This window comes from Tiliqua scincoides, chromosome 3 (assembly GCF_035046505.1).
Source record: "Tiliqua scincoides isolate rTilSci1 chromosome 3, rTilSci1.hap2, whole genome shotgun sequence".
In the NCBI taxonomy this organism is placed as follows: domain Eukaryota; kingdom Metazoa; phylum Chordata; class Lepidosauria; order Squamata; family Scincidae; genus Tiliqua; species Tiliqua scincoides.
In genome coordinates this window covers 178761056-178775508 of record NC_089823.1, presented here as the reverse complement: position 1 = coordinate 178775508, position 14453 = coordinate 178761056, and the positions used below count along the sequence as shown (strand labels likewise).

Here is a 14453-nt window from a genome sequence, read left to right as displayed (position 1 = left end):
TTCAAATCCTTCCCCTGAACCTACTATTTAAAGAACAAAAAACAAGCATGTCAAGGCCAAGCACACGCTTCATATGCATGTTAGTCTAACTCAACAAATATCTTGACACAGAGAAAATATTCTCGTTGTGTTGAAATATAGGACAGAAATAATTTTCATTGATTGCTACACAGCTGGCATGACACCACCGGTACGCGCATCATGGGATTCTACATATTTGCCTAGATACTGATTCTTCGTGAGGAAGGAGGTCATGTGCAAGTATCTAGGACACTTCAGCATCATCAGAGTTCCTGCATTTCCTACAGCTGTTCCATTTTGTTTACATCAAATACCGCTGCAGGCTGAAGTCTGGCAAGGTTAAATTTGTTGGACCAGCTTTTGCTGCAATTATAAATATACAGCTGAAAACAGGAAGGTTTTCTTTACCTTTAATGCTTGTTCCTTAAAGTACTGCAGAGCATAGCCAAATATTTCCAGTGCTTTGACTTTCTTGCCATTTGCAGCTGTCAAGTCTGTTTCCAGAGAGAGATTCTGGAGGAAGGAAATCATCAGGAAATTATTAAAAGGAAGTGTCAGAATCCAATGCTCTTGACTTGAGAAAATGGAATTTGCGACTCTTGAGAGATTCATTATTTTTTTCAAATGTTACTCCAAATATTTACGCCTTTTGTGTAATTTTCCCTTGGATAGAAAGTTTCAACACTAGTTAGTATTTCCTGGATTGTGTCATTGCAATGTCCTTAAAAGTGTCAGGATCTTTGCACTTGCTAGCTCTGGTTTCGAAGAGACACAAGTTTAGCTTATGCTTCTTTAAAGTTTGTATATCTCATGGCCATCTCATAGGTAGCTGTGATAGTGAATACAGCTGACAGTGCGATATGAGCCAAACACCATGGCAAAGGCTCAAAATCAATGTGTGCAATATGATGAAATGACAACCTTTATAACTCTTATGGCCCAATCCTATGGTGGCCTTAAGCTGGCAACCTCCAACATTGAACTGCTTGCTAATGATGGTGCAGGAACAGAGAAGCAGGTAGGTTGGTGACTGGGTTATTTGAGAAGGCTCATGAGAGGTTATGGGGCAGAAGGAAGAGGATCTCAGCTGCAGCAGTGTATGCTGGGATCCTATCACCCTTTCCTTAGCCCAACATGATGTGGGCCCAAGGAGACCCAATGGAGCCAAGAAGCACTATGGGGAGATAAGTAAAAAAGATATTTTTACTTCTCCCGGGCCATCTGGTCACCCCTCTCACCCTTGAATGCAGTGAGTCCCCATTAGTGGCATTGCATGCAATGGACTGGCAGGGCTGATTGGGCTGATTGATCTTTCCATTCTTATATAATACTATATTGGAAAAATACCTTTAAAAGAAAGGAGACAGAAAACCTACAGAATTTTATTGTGGTTACTTTCAAAAGTAGGGAATTGTTTGACAAAGAATATATTAAAAATCCAATACAGTTTCTCTTGGATAAAAGTGGAATTGTCAAGAGGATCTGTTCTGTTTTTGGATTTCAGATTTAATACAACTCTTAGAAATGAAAGTTGCCGAAATTCTGTTAAATTCATGGCAGTCACAGTAATGAATGAATTAATGAATTTGACTGCCACGAGCATCAGGGGAATAAGGCAAATTTGTGACTGACTAGTAATATTTGAACTGTATTTCTGGTCTGGTGTGCATATGGATTCAATTACATAAATATTTTTGCAGCATACATGTAATCTACATGCATGCAGCCACAAATGTAATCTTGTAACTGAAAAGTGTCTTTCAGAAATGCAGTACACATTCAAATGATTAACACAGGGCCAGTTTAGCCAATACTCTGAACCAGCCCTCTCTGTCAAATGAGGGAAGATCATGGGAATTCACATTCTCCTCCCTCCTCAGTGTGTGGGTGCACCAGCATCTAACTGTGCAAGAGGGGGGAGTGTTTTTTCTATGCACTGTTCAAATAGGACTTTAAAATTGTATTTGAATACCTTGTAGAAGAGCAGTTGGTACAAATTACTCCTGTGCAATTAGGTACTGCATGATGGAGCAATGGGGATAACATGTTTGCCCAGTGCCAGCTTTATATGATCAAGGGGACCAGTTCAAAGCACCATCTGAATTGACCCAATGTGCACACTGCAAGATATAAAAGGGAGACACCTGCAAACCTGGTCATCAACCAACACATGGGACCATGGCTAATCATGGCTTCTTAGGGCATATTCTCTACTTGCCCAGTATATGTGCAGGCACATCTCCCTTTCATGCTTGCCAATGTTCAGTGTTCAACACATCTTCTTCATACAGTGTTAATTGACCTGATATTTATGTGAGCCCTCCTGCAACTTGCCTGTACTAAAATAAATTTAATCCCAGACATGACGTGGTGTGTAGATGTTTTTATGACCATAATTCAACCTGTGGTGTTAAGAATGGTACTAATTTTAAAAGGTTTGAGAACCCTTCTGAGAGAGGGAAACAAAATGCCATTGAAAGTATTACATTACCAGTTTTACATACAAGATCAACAGATGTTATTGCAAGAAAATGCTATGTTTGAGAAAAGAAATAGGAAGAATGTAGAATTCAGTCATTACTTACACCAGTTGTGTGAAGCTTCATCTTAAATTTTTCAAAATACAACCAGTGCTTTGATTCATTAGGGTCCAGGTCATGATAGAAATCTCTGGCTGCATAACCAAAACTGTGGAATTTTCTTTCTGGAGTTAAAAGGATAGTTGTTGGTGTCTTCTGATTGGACACACCAGGATCTCCTCCTTCCCATCGCCTAAAACATAGAGGAAGTCATTTAAAAATCAATAAGACTTTGAAATGCTTAAGCATGCACACAGCACACTTTGTTCAAGCAGTTATGTGAACGGAATATCACTCTGAAATGTTTTTAATGAAAAGCAGAATAGCTCCCAGAAGATCTGAGATCAAAATCCACAGTTCAAAATCAGGGACATCTCTATACCTTGGTGCCTCCTCAGTGAAGCAATAATATTCAAAGGGTAAAGCCAGGGTTCCCATAGTGAGAAGTGAGGCCACCTAAGGGCATGAGAATTAACCGTTATGCTGCGCTGTCCTAAATATCAAGCGCTAAGACATCAATTTCTCTCTCCCTTGCTCAGTGCTAAATCAGGGCATTCAGAAAATGCTATAATTCAATACCTTCTGGGGGTGACAACGAGCATATAACACTTTCAGTTGCACAGTTTCTAAACCTGAGTAACTTGAACCGAGCCAAGCTATTGGTCCCAAGTAACCATTGAGTAGATCACATCCTGGCAAAGTCTGTAATTGGCTGTTTTCTGTTTTTTAAATAATATATGCACGTATGTATAATGTTATGTTTGTATGTATTTGTGTGTACATTTATGTGTGCACACACACACATCTATCTATCTATCTATCTACCTACCTACCTACCTACCTACCTACCTACCTACCTATCTCTGTGTATTGCTTAGGTCTCTATTCTCAGTATGTTATCTGTTCAGAGACCTTATTTACCAAATACTTATGCCAAATAAAGGTTGAACGAACAAACAAATGAACAAATTAACCTGAAGAAGTCATTGCAAAATGAGGTGATGGTCAATGGTTTAGATAGCTTTACAAGAAGATTAAACAACATCATGGAGAATAAGGGCCAAATCCTACTTTCCAGTGCCAGTGCAAGTGCAAGTGCAATGCAGCCCCTTGGTGATCGAACAAATGTTGCCTTACCTTGTGGAGACCCCATAACTATCCTTCCACCACCTGATGCAGCACACACCCCACTGGCACGGCTACACCAGGGTTGGAAAGTTGGATAGAATTTGGCCCTAAAGTAGAGGAAATACTGGCAAAGTCTGTATTACCTTGTGGAGACCCCATAACTATCCTTCCACCACCTGATGTAGCACACACCCCTCTGGCATGGCTACACCAGGGTTGGAAAGTTGGATAGAATTTGGTCCTAAAGTAGAGGAATGTGCAAAAATCAATGGCAAATGCCAAACCTTAAGTGTGTCCACCTTCAAAATTTGACTGAATGCCCACATATAGCTCTCTAGTCTTCAGGGAAATAAATCAGATAAGATGCCATCAATACTACACTGTATTCTGTTCAGCCTCTAAGCAGAAACTGGTGCTTGTTGAATCCTACGCACCAGCTGCATATTCAGGGAAAGAAGAAAGACACTGTTTTGATCAGGAATCCTTAATGACTGTAATTTTGACTCATTCATGGTCTGTTATGCTAATAGAAAGTGCACTTAGCAGTTGAATAATTATGACAGCTCTCTATTTTTTCCAAACAGAAATTGCATTAGACCCCTTTTTGGGATGAATAGCTCTGAGCTGCAGTTCAGTTAGCAACACAGTATTCCATTGATATTACAGCTAAGATTTGCAAAGCTACATTAGTATATGAATGACACATAAATTCCTTTAATTTCTTGCACAAATTGGATACCCAATACTCTCAAAGCACAGGCAATGCCATGTGTAGTCTGTGGTCGTGCTAGATGTTGCACAAATAGGTAGACAGACACTGAATTCATTTTGCAGTGATTCTCAGCTTTCTTTCTTTTTTTTAATGGCACAATCCTAAGTGTGCGTTCTGCTGGCATAATGCGCTTTCTGGCTGTCACAAACACGACAATGCTGGAAAACACAGCCTCGCTGCCACCAGAAGCAGCAGGTAAACTAGGCAGGTAAGACTGCTTGGGACGGGGATGAGGTAGAATAGGTGGGTCGGTGGAACAGTGTGGAGATGGGATGGGGAGGAAGGCAGATCAGGTCTGTGAAAGGGGTGGGTTCAGCAGCAGCAACACCAGCCTAATCCAAACCCTTTAATTGGACCTGATCCACCTTCATGGATCAATGCGGATTTGCACCATTGATATCACTGGAGGAGGAAACAAATGGTCTCTGCCTCCTGAGGTTGAAACTCCCCTGTGGGATTCAGTGGATCTCTCACTAGCACTGATGCATCAGGGCAGGGAGTTAGGTAGGACTGGGCTGTACGTTTCTGGTTTGAAGAGTTGAGAACATAGGCTTGAAAGTCAGGCAAAGTCTCATAAAATCTCAGGAAACAGGGTGAAGCTAAGCACTGTCTACAGCAGTCAGGAGCTGGGACTCCCTTCTCTAGCTCTTTGCCTCTCCCTTTAACTAAGAGAAAAAACTATATATTATGCAAAAATAAGAAAAGCTAAACAAGTTGTCTTAATATGCCTAACTCAGAGAATGTGAGTTACAACCCAATCTTACAGGCTACTTACACCAGTGGATCTAGAGATCTGCTGCTGTAAATCACCTTCTGTCAGCACAAACTTTGCACCACCATCGCACATTACAGAGCTGCTAGCAGAAACACGTTTATGCAGAGGAGGTCTGTGGGCGGTTTGGGGGAGGACTGGGGCAGGAAGTGGGCCAAATCAGGGGGTGATTCAGGGACAGGAGGAGTAGATCTAGGCAGCAGTCACACACACCAGATCTTATCACTCTTTCCTGGTCCAGGCCTATCCCTTTCCTCTCCTCAGACATACACCTGCTGCATACGTAGCTGGTGTAGGTCTAAGGAGACCCATAGCCCACCAGGAGGCCTACACAGAGGTAAGGAGAAAATATTTTATTGACCTCTGACAGGCTTCCCAATGACCCCTGCCCATAGCAGTGCATGCTCTGTAAGTGGTGCTGTATGCAATGAACTGGAGGAGGATAGGAATAGGACTGGGTTGTTAGCAGCATGAATTTTTTTTGAAGAGTTTTAGGTTATGGTAATCAGCCAACAGAAAGAGCATCTTGTACCCTTTGTTGCTGTATTGTCTTTCTAGGACAGGACTGCTCCTGCCCTTCTGCTATTACAAACATAGAAACAACATTAAAAGTCAGGTTTTGGCAAATTCATTTTTAGTTCACTAGCCTTTATGTCTACAAGGTACTGTAAAGATAACCCTATTGGGAAATGTGGTTCATGTGTCTGTGATTATGGTACTGGAGAATACATATTACCAGGAGCATCACAGAATTTCAATACCTTTCTACCAAGATGCAGTAAGTCATTCATCCATGTAAATCTCATTATACGATGATGCGCTTAGCTTAAAAACAATGGGCCAGAGCTTCAGCTAGCAAAAATGACAATTATATGACTGATCAGCCCAGCAGTGTCAGTTTGATACTGGTCTTCTGCACCTTCTTACCTGATGCTCCTTCACCCCATCCCCACTACACCTTTGCCATCACTTATTGCCCCTTATTATGCATCTAATGTAGCTCTGATATGCATGTATGTTATTATGCATCAAATGTAGCTTTGTCAGCTACACCTATTCTCAGTATAGTACTCTGCATAATGCTGGGACTAAAATAATGTTAAACTGTAGCAGTAAGAACAGATTAAATTCTCCAGCTTTGCACCATGGTCCCTTCTAAACAGTTTCAGGAAAGTAAAGGAGAATACAGAGCATATGACAGGTATGTCTAAAGACATGCTTTCAGCAGAATCTGGTTTGTAATCAAATATCACTTAGCATGAGCCCAGTCATGCACCTAGTCCCAGTAGGATACCAGTAGGAGTGAATGAAGCATGAGCGTATGTATCACTAAAATAAAAGGACTTAATTTGGACCAGTAAGCTTGTATGTGTCTACTTTATTTTTATTTGAACCAGTAGGCTTTTATGACTTCAGTAGACTTTTATAGCTGAATCTTTGTTACATAACCTTCCCATATCCATGTTCTATCAGACCTGTCATCACGCAACACAGTCCTCCGTTACACTTTCCAAAGTATTTTTGAACAGCCCCACATTTTTAAAGTAACAATATATTAAACGAACATAAAATTAACTCACATTACTCACTCCTTGTATTTCATCTACAGGAACCTCTCATCCCTGATTCCCTTCTTTCAGCATCTTCCAATCCCTTACCAGTGGTTACCAAACTGCAGGTCATGACCCAATTTTTGGTGGTTTGTGAAACTGACAGGTCAGATTAGGCTATGTGCATCAAGGGTTAAACAAGCTGTTACTTGAGGGAGGGGAGCACTGCAACCTAACTAACATTATAGCCACACCCCTTGGCACTTATAAATCAGGCAGAATCTAGAGCTTTGAAAAAGTTTGGGAACCACTGTTTGTCCAACTATGCGGACATCAGAGCACAGAGTGCATAACCCTCAAATGTCTGTCTAACCCACTGCACTGATCAGCTGTTGTTTCTGCAGCTGTATTAACAGTAAAAGCAAAGGAAACAACCTTTTAAAAAATACTGACAGGATTGAAATAAGACAGGCTGCTTTTAAATTAAAAAGGACAAGGCTAGAAAATGGAGGTTCTATTTTTGCGTAAACATTCTCAAGGACCGTGCAGCCAAAAATGCCATTTCCTGTGCAAAAATATATGAAAGTATCTTGCAAACTGCACTCATGATGTAAACATAGTGTTTATAATACCCCTCAGCATTACATGCTGTCACACAGTTTGTAATTTATATTGTTTTACATACTTAACCCTTTCCACTTACTAAATCCATGAAACTAGACCATGAGATGCTTTTTTCCCCCTTCAAACTTTCTTGTTTTAGAAATAAAAGAGAAGCCACTGAATTTATTGATTGCTAAGATTACATGTTATAAACTTCCTGAGCACATAACTGCTGGTTAGCTGAACATTTGGACATTTTTGCCAGTTAAAGTTTATTCTAGCAAAACATTTGCCATCGCTTGTATAATTCTGGAATCAGGATTAGAAATCTGCTTTCTTTTCTTGTTTATGGAAGAACTGTCTCAGTGCGACCTATACTAACACTTTTCACCTTTTCATCTGACATTATTCATCTGACAAGATTATTTCTTTGTGTAAAATTAATGGAGTTAAACAAGAAAACAAAGTCACCAAAATATATATAACTGAACAGCACATGGGCACAGACAGTCAGAGAGCAGTTTGGTCTTCTTCAATTATAAAAGTACATGCTTAGACTGAAGAGCCAGGCAAGGGTTTGAGGTTCTAAAGACCTAAGAAGAACCTACCAGCCCCCATGTGTTACCTGGAAACTGCTGAACTAGAAGCTACAGCACCAACCTCTGGGCAGTTGTATGCCTGGGGCCTAAATCCAGCAAAATGTATTACAACTCTGTCTTTTGGCTATCTACTGTTACGGCAGAGAAAGTGCAATGTCCACTCCCGAAGCTACTCAACTATTTCCAGGCTCCAGTCCATGTTTCAGGGATTTCCATATGGTTTTATTAATGATGCCCACTAAGTGAATTCTGTCTCTGCTTTGCACTTGTTCCAATCCTTTGAAGTGTCACATAAAGAAATGGGGTGAGCCCTTGAAATGGCATTTTTCCTAGCAGCCCTTGCTAGCGGCTTGATGAACTCCCTAAGTGATGTTTGATTGATCATTAGGAAATGTCTAAATACTGCGATAACTAGCCAGTCACAGGCATCCCAGTCACCACACACATAAGGCTGCATTGCTGGCTTTTACCTCATAACATGAATGCATTCTGGTTCCTTGGTAAAGCTGTAGGCGTAGCCGCTGGAAGTCGTGCCAAAATCAATAGCCACAACAACGAGAAATGACTCCTCTTCTGCATCATTGGCATCGGAGTCCTTCTGATGAAACCATAAAAAGAACAGATTATTTCAAGGAGTTGTGAACATCACTGACTCTCTTTTACACCAAAGTACATCACTATTAGAGAGAATGAAATAAGTCGTTGGTTCTCAAACATTTCCGCACAGGGACCCACTTTTTAGAGGGACAACCTGTCGGGACCACTGGAAGTGACGGCATTAACCTGGAAGTGATGTCATGGTCGGAAGTGACATCATCAAGCAGGAAAATTTTTAACACTCCCCATATGACAAAATCAAATCTAAGTAAATTAAAAGTTTACAATAAGTATAAATTTTAAAAAAATTATTTAAAATAAAGAATGCTCCTAACCTTCCCAAGCAGTTGCTGATCTGTTTGAAAATCATTCCCCAAACATCCCAAAGGCTGCAATCCTATCCACACTTACCCAGGAGTAAGCCCCATTGACTATCATTGTTAAAAGCATATACTTCATAACCTGTTAAAAGTACAGATCTGTTACATTTGCTCAAATGCAGTCACAGAGCATGGTAGCATCAAATTTAATATATTACAAATAAAATACAGATTGAAATGACTGGGGACCCACCTGAAATTGGCTTGTGACCCACCTAGTGGGTCCCAATCCATAGTTTGAAAAACACTTAAATAAGTAATTCCTAAATATCAGCAGGGCTCACACAGTAATATGGATGGGAACTTAATACAATGCCGCACTGATATTTAAATTTTGTAAATTTGATGAATGGATGAGAGGGCCACTCTCGTTCCTTCTTTGTAATTTCTGTGATCTACATGGACCACTCACTGATGGTTCAGAAAAGTAGTGAATGAAAAAAACGGACAATTCTTGAAATGCACTATATGTTGTATACACAACAAAGCTCCATTGCATTGCACACAGTCATAATTTAATTAGCACAAATTCTAACTTGTTGGGGTTACAAAAGTGAAGCAAAGAAGGCCCACCAACTCCAGTAAGTTCGCAGGGTGGGTGTAATGGGGCAAAGGGAGTTACTGAGTAGAACAGGGGAAGAGCTGGGGGCATGTCAGAGGTAAGGGGGTGGCATCTGGCCTGGGTGACTTGCATCAGATATCTCCTCCAGCAGCAGCTCCCATGATCCTTTTTTCTCCCAGAACTGTGCCAGAACTGTGCCAGAACTGGCACAAGTTCAAAGAGACCCATTGGCAAGCAGAAGGCTTTCTGAAGGGTAAGAGAAAATGATTTTCCTTTCTCCTCCCAAAATTTCCATTCTGCCCTCCCTTCCTCCAAGCATTCAGCTCAGCCTGTTTTGACACAGCTGCACGCTATGGCAGGAAAAAACCATAGCAGTGGACTGTGACCTTGTAGGATTTTGGGAACCACTGATTTAAGCATTTAGGGAAGTGACTGTGCCCATTAGATATACACTCCTTAGGATATAACAACAGTATTACCTTCAATGCAGAGGTCTTAAAAGGGAGCCATTGCTAACCTTATAGGAGTATCAAACTGCCATCAGTTGATGTTGGGGTCCATGTGTCACATAGGGGCGACTGGGTTGCAGGAGGATTTTTGTGTCAAGGGACAAGACTGATGCATGGAACCTGACTGTTTCTGAGCAAATCAAGGTACCTGGCCTGAGGAGAATCCAGCCTCCAAGTTTTCAAGATCTCTTTGCAGCAAAATGGGTTACCACAAGCTAAATGAAGAATTATATCCCTCCTCTCAGCTTGACTTTCAGGGGAGTGCCAGTTTCAGTTCCAAGATTTCGTCAAGCTTCTCATTGTGAAAATATAGCAAAATGTCATCGCTCTAATCCAAATTATTGGCAGACACAACAGGCCACTGTTCACACCAAGTCTGAAGCGAGTCTGCGCAAACACATGCAAATCATTTTGCATAATAAAAGACCTGGGGGCATTAGTAACAGAAGAAGAAGTAGCAGCAGCAGCAGCAGCTTTACAAGGTCTCTCTGTAGAATGAACTTCCATAAGAAAAGTTTTGTCAGATTGATTCTTACATTTTGTTCTTTGATTTTATTGTTATTCTAATTATGATTGTAAACCACTTTTGGCACCTTTGTATTAGGATAGAAAAGGGGTATAGAAATGACCTTAATTAATTAATTAAACATTTCCACATTATATGCCAGAGGCAAAAAGCACACTATTACTTGCCATCACCATAGAAACTGTAAAAGCCTATTAACAAAATCACACAAAATGTCAACATGGGATTCCTTGTGGCAGATGAAGCCTGACACAGTGAATTTTTGCAGGCTCAGAATGTTCTCTACCTTGTAATGCCAAGTAAGCTGTCAGTTTAGTATCCAGTCACATTGGTCTCTTATTGCCCTCCAGGTCTTGGTGAGCACTGACGCAAACTTCTTGATTTTTAGCTCCAGGGTACTACTGAAAAAGATCTCTCCCAGTATTTCTCCTTCGCAGAATCTCTTCTCTTGTTTGGAATCAGTAACTTGCCATTCAACATAGAAGGCTATTGGTTAATGGTATGTTATGAGGACTGCTTGTTTGCATGCAGTCACCCATGCAGGTACTGACCAGAACTAATCTTGCTTAGCTTTAGCAAGGTTGCTGCAGCATGCGACTTCATAAACTACTCTGGAATTAGCTGGGGAGAAAACACTACCATGGTCCCACAACAAAGCAAATAAGGACCCAATCCTAGCCTGCATGTGCTGCAATAGTGCCAGCCATTGCAAAAGTACAGTAAAGCACTTTGCGACAGTATAGCAGTCCCAGCCTGGTGGGAAGGCTCACACCAACCCAAACGGGCCAGCACAAGGAGCAGCGTGTGCCAGATTCAGTGAGTTCCATGTTAAGCATTGCAGGGGTGAGGGAAAATTGGGCAGGGGTAGAATGGGAGAGGGTGGTGATGGGGCGAGGGTTGGATTGAGCATGGAAGGGGTGGGATTGACGGCACTGGTGCACACCGCATCTTATCTCCCTTCATGGGCCAGATCTACTAGCATGGGGGAAAGCAGACTTGTGCCAGCAACTGAGTTTGCACAGGTTTGAGTTGCCCCACTGAGAATGCAATCCAAACTGCACCCTGGGCTGACGCAAGTCCCTTGTGCCAGGCAGGGAGTGTCACAAAAGTGCCATCAAGCACTTTTGAGTCACTCCGGGGGAAGAAAGGCTAGCACACAGACATGTGCTGGCCTCCCTGTGCTGATGCAAGCTCTGGGGATGGTGAGTTTGCATCGGCTGAGCTCGGCTGTTGCAGGGATCTGGGGGCTGTGTGGGGAAGGCAGGGAGGAGGCGGGAATGAGCCAAGACAAGCAATCAGAGAGAACTGTAGTGGAAACTCCTCACTTTGGGGGGGGAGATAAATAATAGCAGTACTATATAAAATATATTTAGAAGCTATATATTTCTCACCGCAATATGTGATGGGGACAGTGGTGTTATTCCTGGGTCTCCCAGACTTCTAGCTGGAGATGCATAGGCAGCCGTTGATACTGCATCTGAAAAAAAAATGGAAGACTTTTAGCCAACTGAATATTCTGCAGAGGGGAACACAAATGAAGACGAGGGGTTAGATCACAACATCCAGTCTGTCCATTGTGACAAAGCACCCACTGCAATAAAGACACCAGGCTTGCTCCAATTACAAATTACACAGGCCTACAAAATTGAGGATCAGAAAAGCTTTTCCCAAACTTTATGGTGGTTTGATATGAATTTGGGGTGCTGATTCCCAAAATGGCATCCGTTTTGCCCTATCACGTCTAGTTTTGGAGATATAGTATAACCTCATTAGTGAATGGTTCAAGCAGCTTCCTCATGAGGAAGCCATGGTGTAGGCCACTGGGATAGAAGGCACAAAGCCCTATCCTTTAATCAGCACAATGCAAGAAATGATGTGCTCCATTTTTTGTTCCTGAATTTTGTGTACAGCACTATGCATGCATAGTCTGCAGCAGCCTTCAGTTTCTTTGGGTAAAATCCTATGCATGTCTACTCAGAAGTAAGTCCCATTGTGTTCTATATGGCTTACTCCCAGGAAAGTGTGTATAGGATTGCAGCCTTTGAGACTCATACATGAGCTGCCTTGAGCATCTTATTTATTAAGAAGATATGACAGGGTATGGTTTTTTAAAAAATAACACACCTGCACACATACATAAACACACACGTCAAATCTCTATTGCCTTCTGAAAATTTTGCAAGGGCAAGCTGAAAAATCTGGTTTTGTTTTGCTTTAGGATATGTTATAGTCTTCCTGTGACTGTGGTCTAGAACTTTTAATAAACATTTGGAAGTACAGAAAACAAAAGAAGGTAGTCTGTTGGTGGAGGTGAGTCCCTTTATCCACCAGGATTGAGCCACCGAAACCGATACTGTGATTACCCAATACAGACTACTGATAGAGCAGTGTGAAGTATACATGAATTTCGGAGGAGCAGAGTTGGCTATTGCCACAAAGCACAAGTTACCAGAATCCTTTAGAACCACAAACATCTTTGAAAAGTCTTGAGGATTACAGCAACACAGCAATAAATGATGTCAAAACTCGAGGACTTTGACCTGAGAACTTCTCCCCTCCTAATATTCCTCTCCAAGCATGAAGAGGATTTCAACCCATAAAACAGTTTGGGAAGATGGAAAGTGACTGTAGTTTGCTGGGCAGATGCTCAAACAACTATTTCAAATATTTGCACGTCCATGTAAAAAAAATTGTTCTTTATGTGACAATTACTACTTTCTGTTAGACCTTCCGAGAAGGAAGGAGGCGATTTGGGCTTGTCAGGAGACAATTTAATAGAATGCATTCTAGTTTCACTCACTCGACTAGCTAATATAGCTCCTTCCTCTTGGGTTTCCATGGACACCACTGTGGAGCACACATCCTATAATCAAAACAATGGGGGGTTCTGCTTAAATCTCACAGTGCTATGAAGGGGCAGTTACATTCAAGGAATAATGCTCTATAATAGTGATTTTCTCTTACCTGCTCTGTTTCAGTCTCCTCAAACCCTCTATGCAGTAAAATACAAAACAGCATTTTTAGTGTTTAATTGCCTAAGAGGGAATAACATTGAGATTCTACCAATGCATAACCCCAGGAAGATAACTCTTGGCTCCTATGAAAACCGTGTTATCACTACACTACCAACATACATAGCCTTCTTCACTGATAGTGCTTTATAACACATCTTTATTGTGGTTGCCCTTAAGTGACTTAGAGCCTGATCCTGAAGGGCTCGTGTCGGCCCACCGCTGGCACGCACTGTCACAAATGTGCCGTAAGGTACGCCTGCGACTGTCAGCACTGGCCCAGTGCGAGCCCATGCACTCCATGAAAGCGCTGGGTGGCGGAACAGTAAGTTGGGGTAGGGAGGGAGGTGGTCTGGGGTAGGGGGGTGCGGAGCGGAGATTGCGGCAGATCCTGCTGCCATATCCTATCCTACCTCCTGGCCCAGGACACCGAAGACGGGTCTCCTTGAATCTGTGCCTTCTCAATAGTGGGCACAGATTCGAGGAGATCCACTGGGGCCACCTGGGCATTACATGGGGTAAGGAAGCATAAGTGCCCTTACCCCAAGTAGCCCCGGCACTGCTTCCCAGCCCCATGGAATGCAGCGGTAGCCATGGCTGCTGGGAAGCTCACGATTGGGCTGCCGGTTGATAAGTACAGTATTAGTCTTATTTTGCAGATGAGACCTTCCTTGTCCATATAATTAGCCCATAGGCCTCATGGGTTCCTGGACCTCCAGAGCAGACCTCCTGTCCTGCAACTACACATGGTACAGCTAAGCACTGTCATTTTTCTTTTGTACCACAGAATGATGGCAGCTTTTTCTATCTGTCTATACATTAGAGAGAATGAGTCTCCCGCCTG

The 14453-nt window shown here is 42.0% G+C and overlaps 1 protein-coding gene across 2 annotated transcripts in view; it reads right to left on the bottom strand.

Moving 5' to 3' along the window:
- HSPA12A (heat shock protein family A (Hsp70) member 12A) overlaps positions 1-14453 on the bottom strand; it is a 65590-nt gene that overhangs the window by 39108 nt on the left and 12029 nt on the right. The window contains exons 2-5 of one of the 2 annotated variants that reach the window (XM_066620189.1): positions 11990-12075; positions 8495-8622; positions 2607-2793; positions 430-534 (exon numbers count right to left, since the gene is read on the bottom strand). In XM_066620189.1, the coding sequence (XP_066476286.1) occupies positions 430-534; positions 2607-2793; positions 8495-8622; positions 11990-12075 (506 nt within the window). The remainder of the gene's footprint in view (positions 1-429; positions 535-2606; positions 2794-8494; positions 8623-11989; positions 12076-14453) is intronic. The other variant, XM_066620190.1, reaches the window with a different exon arrangement.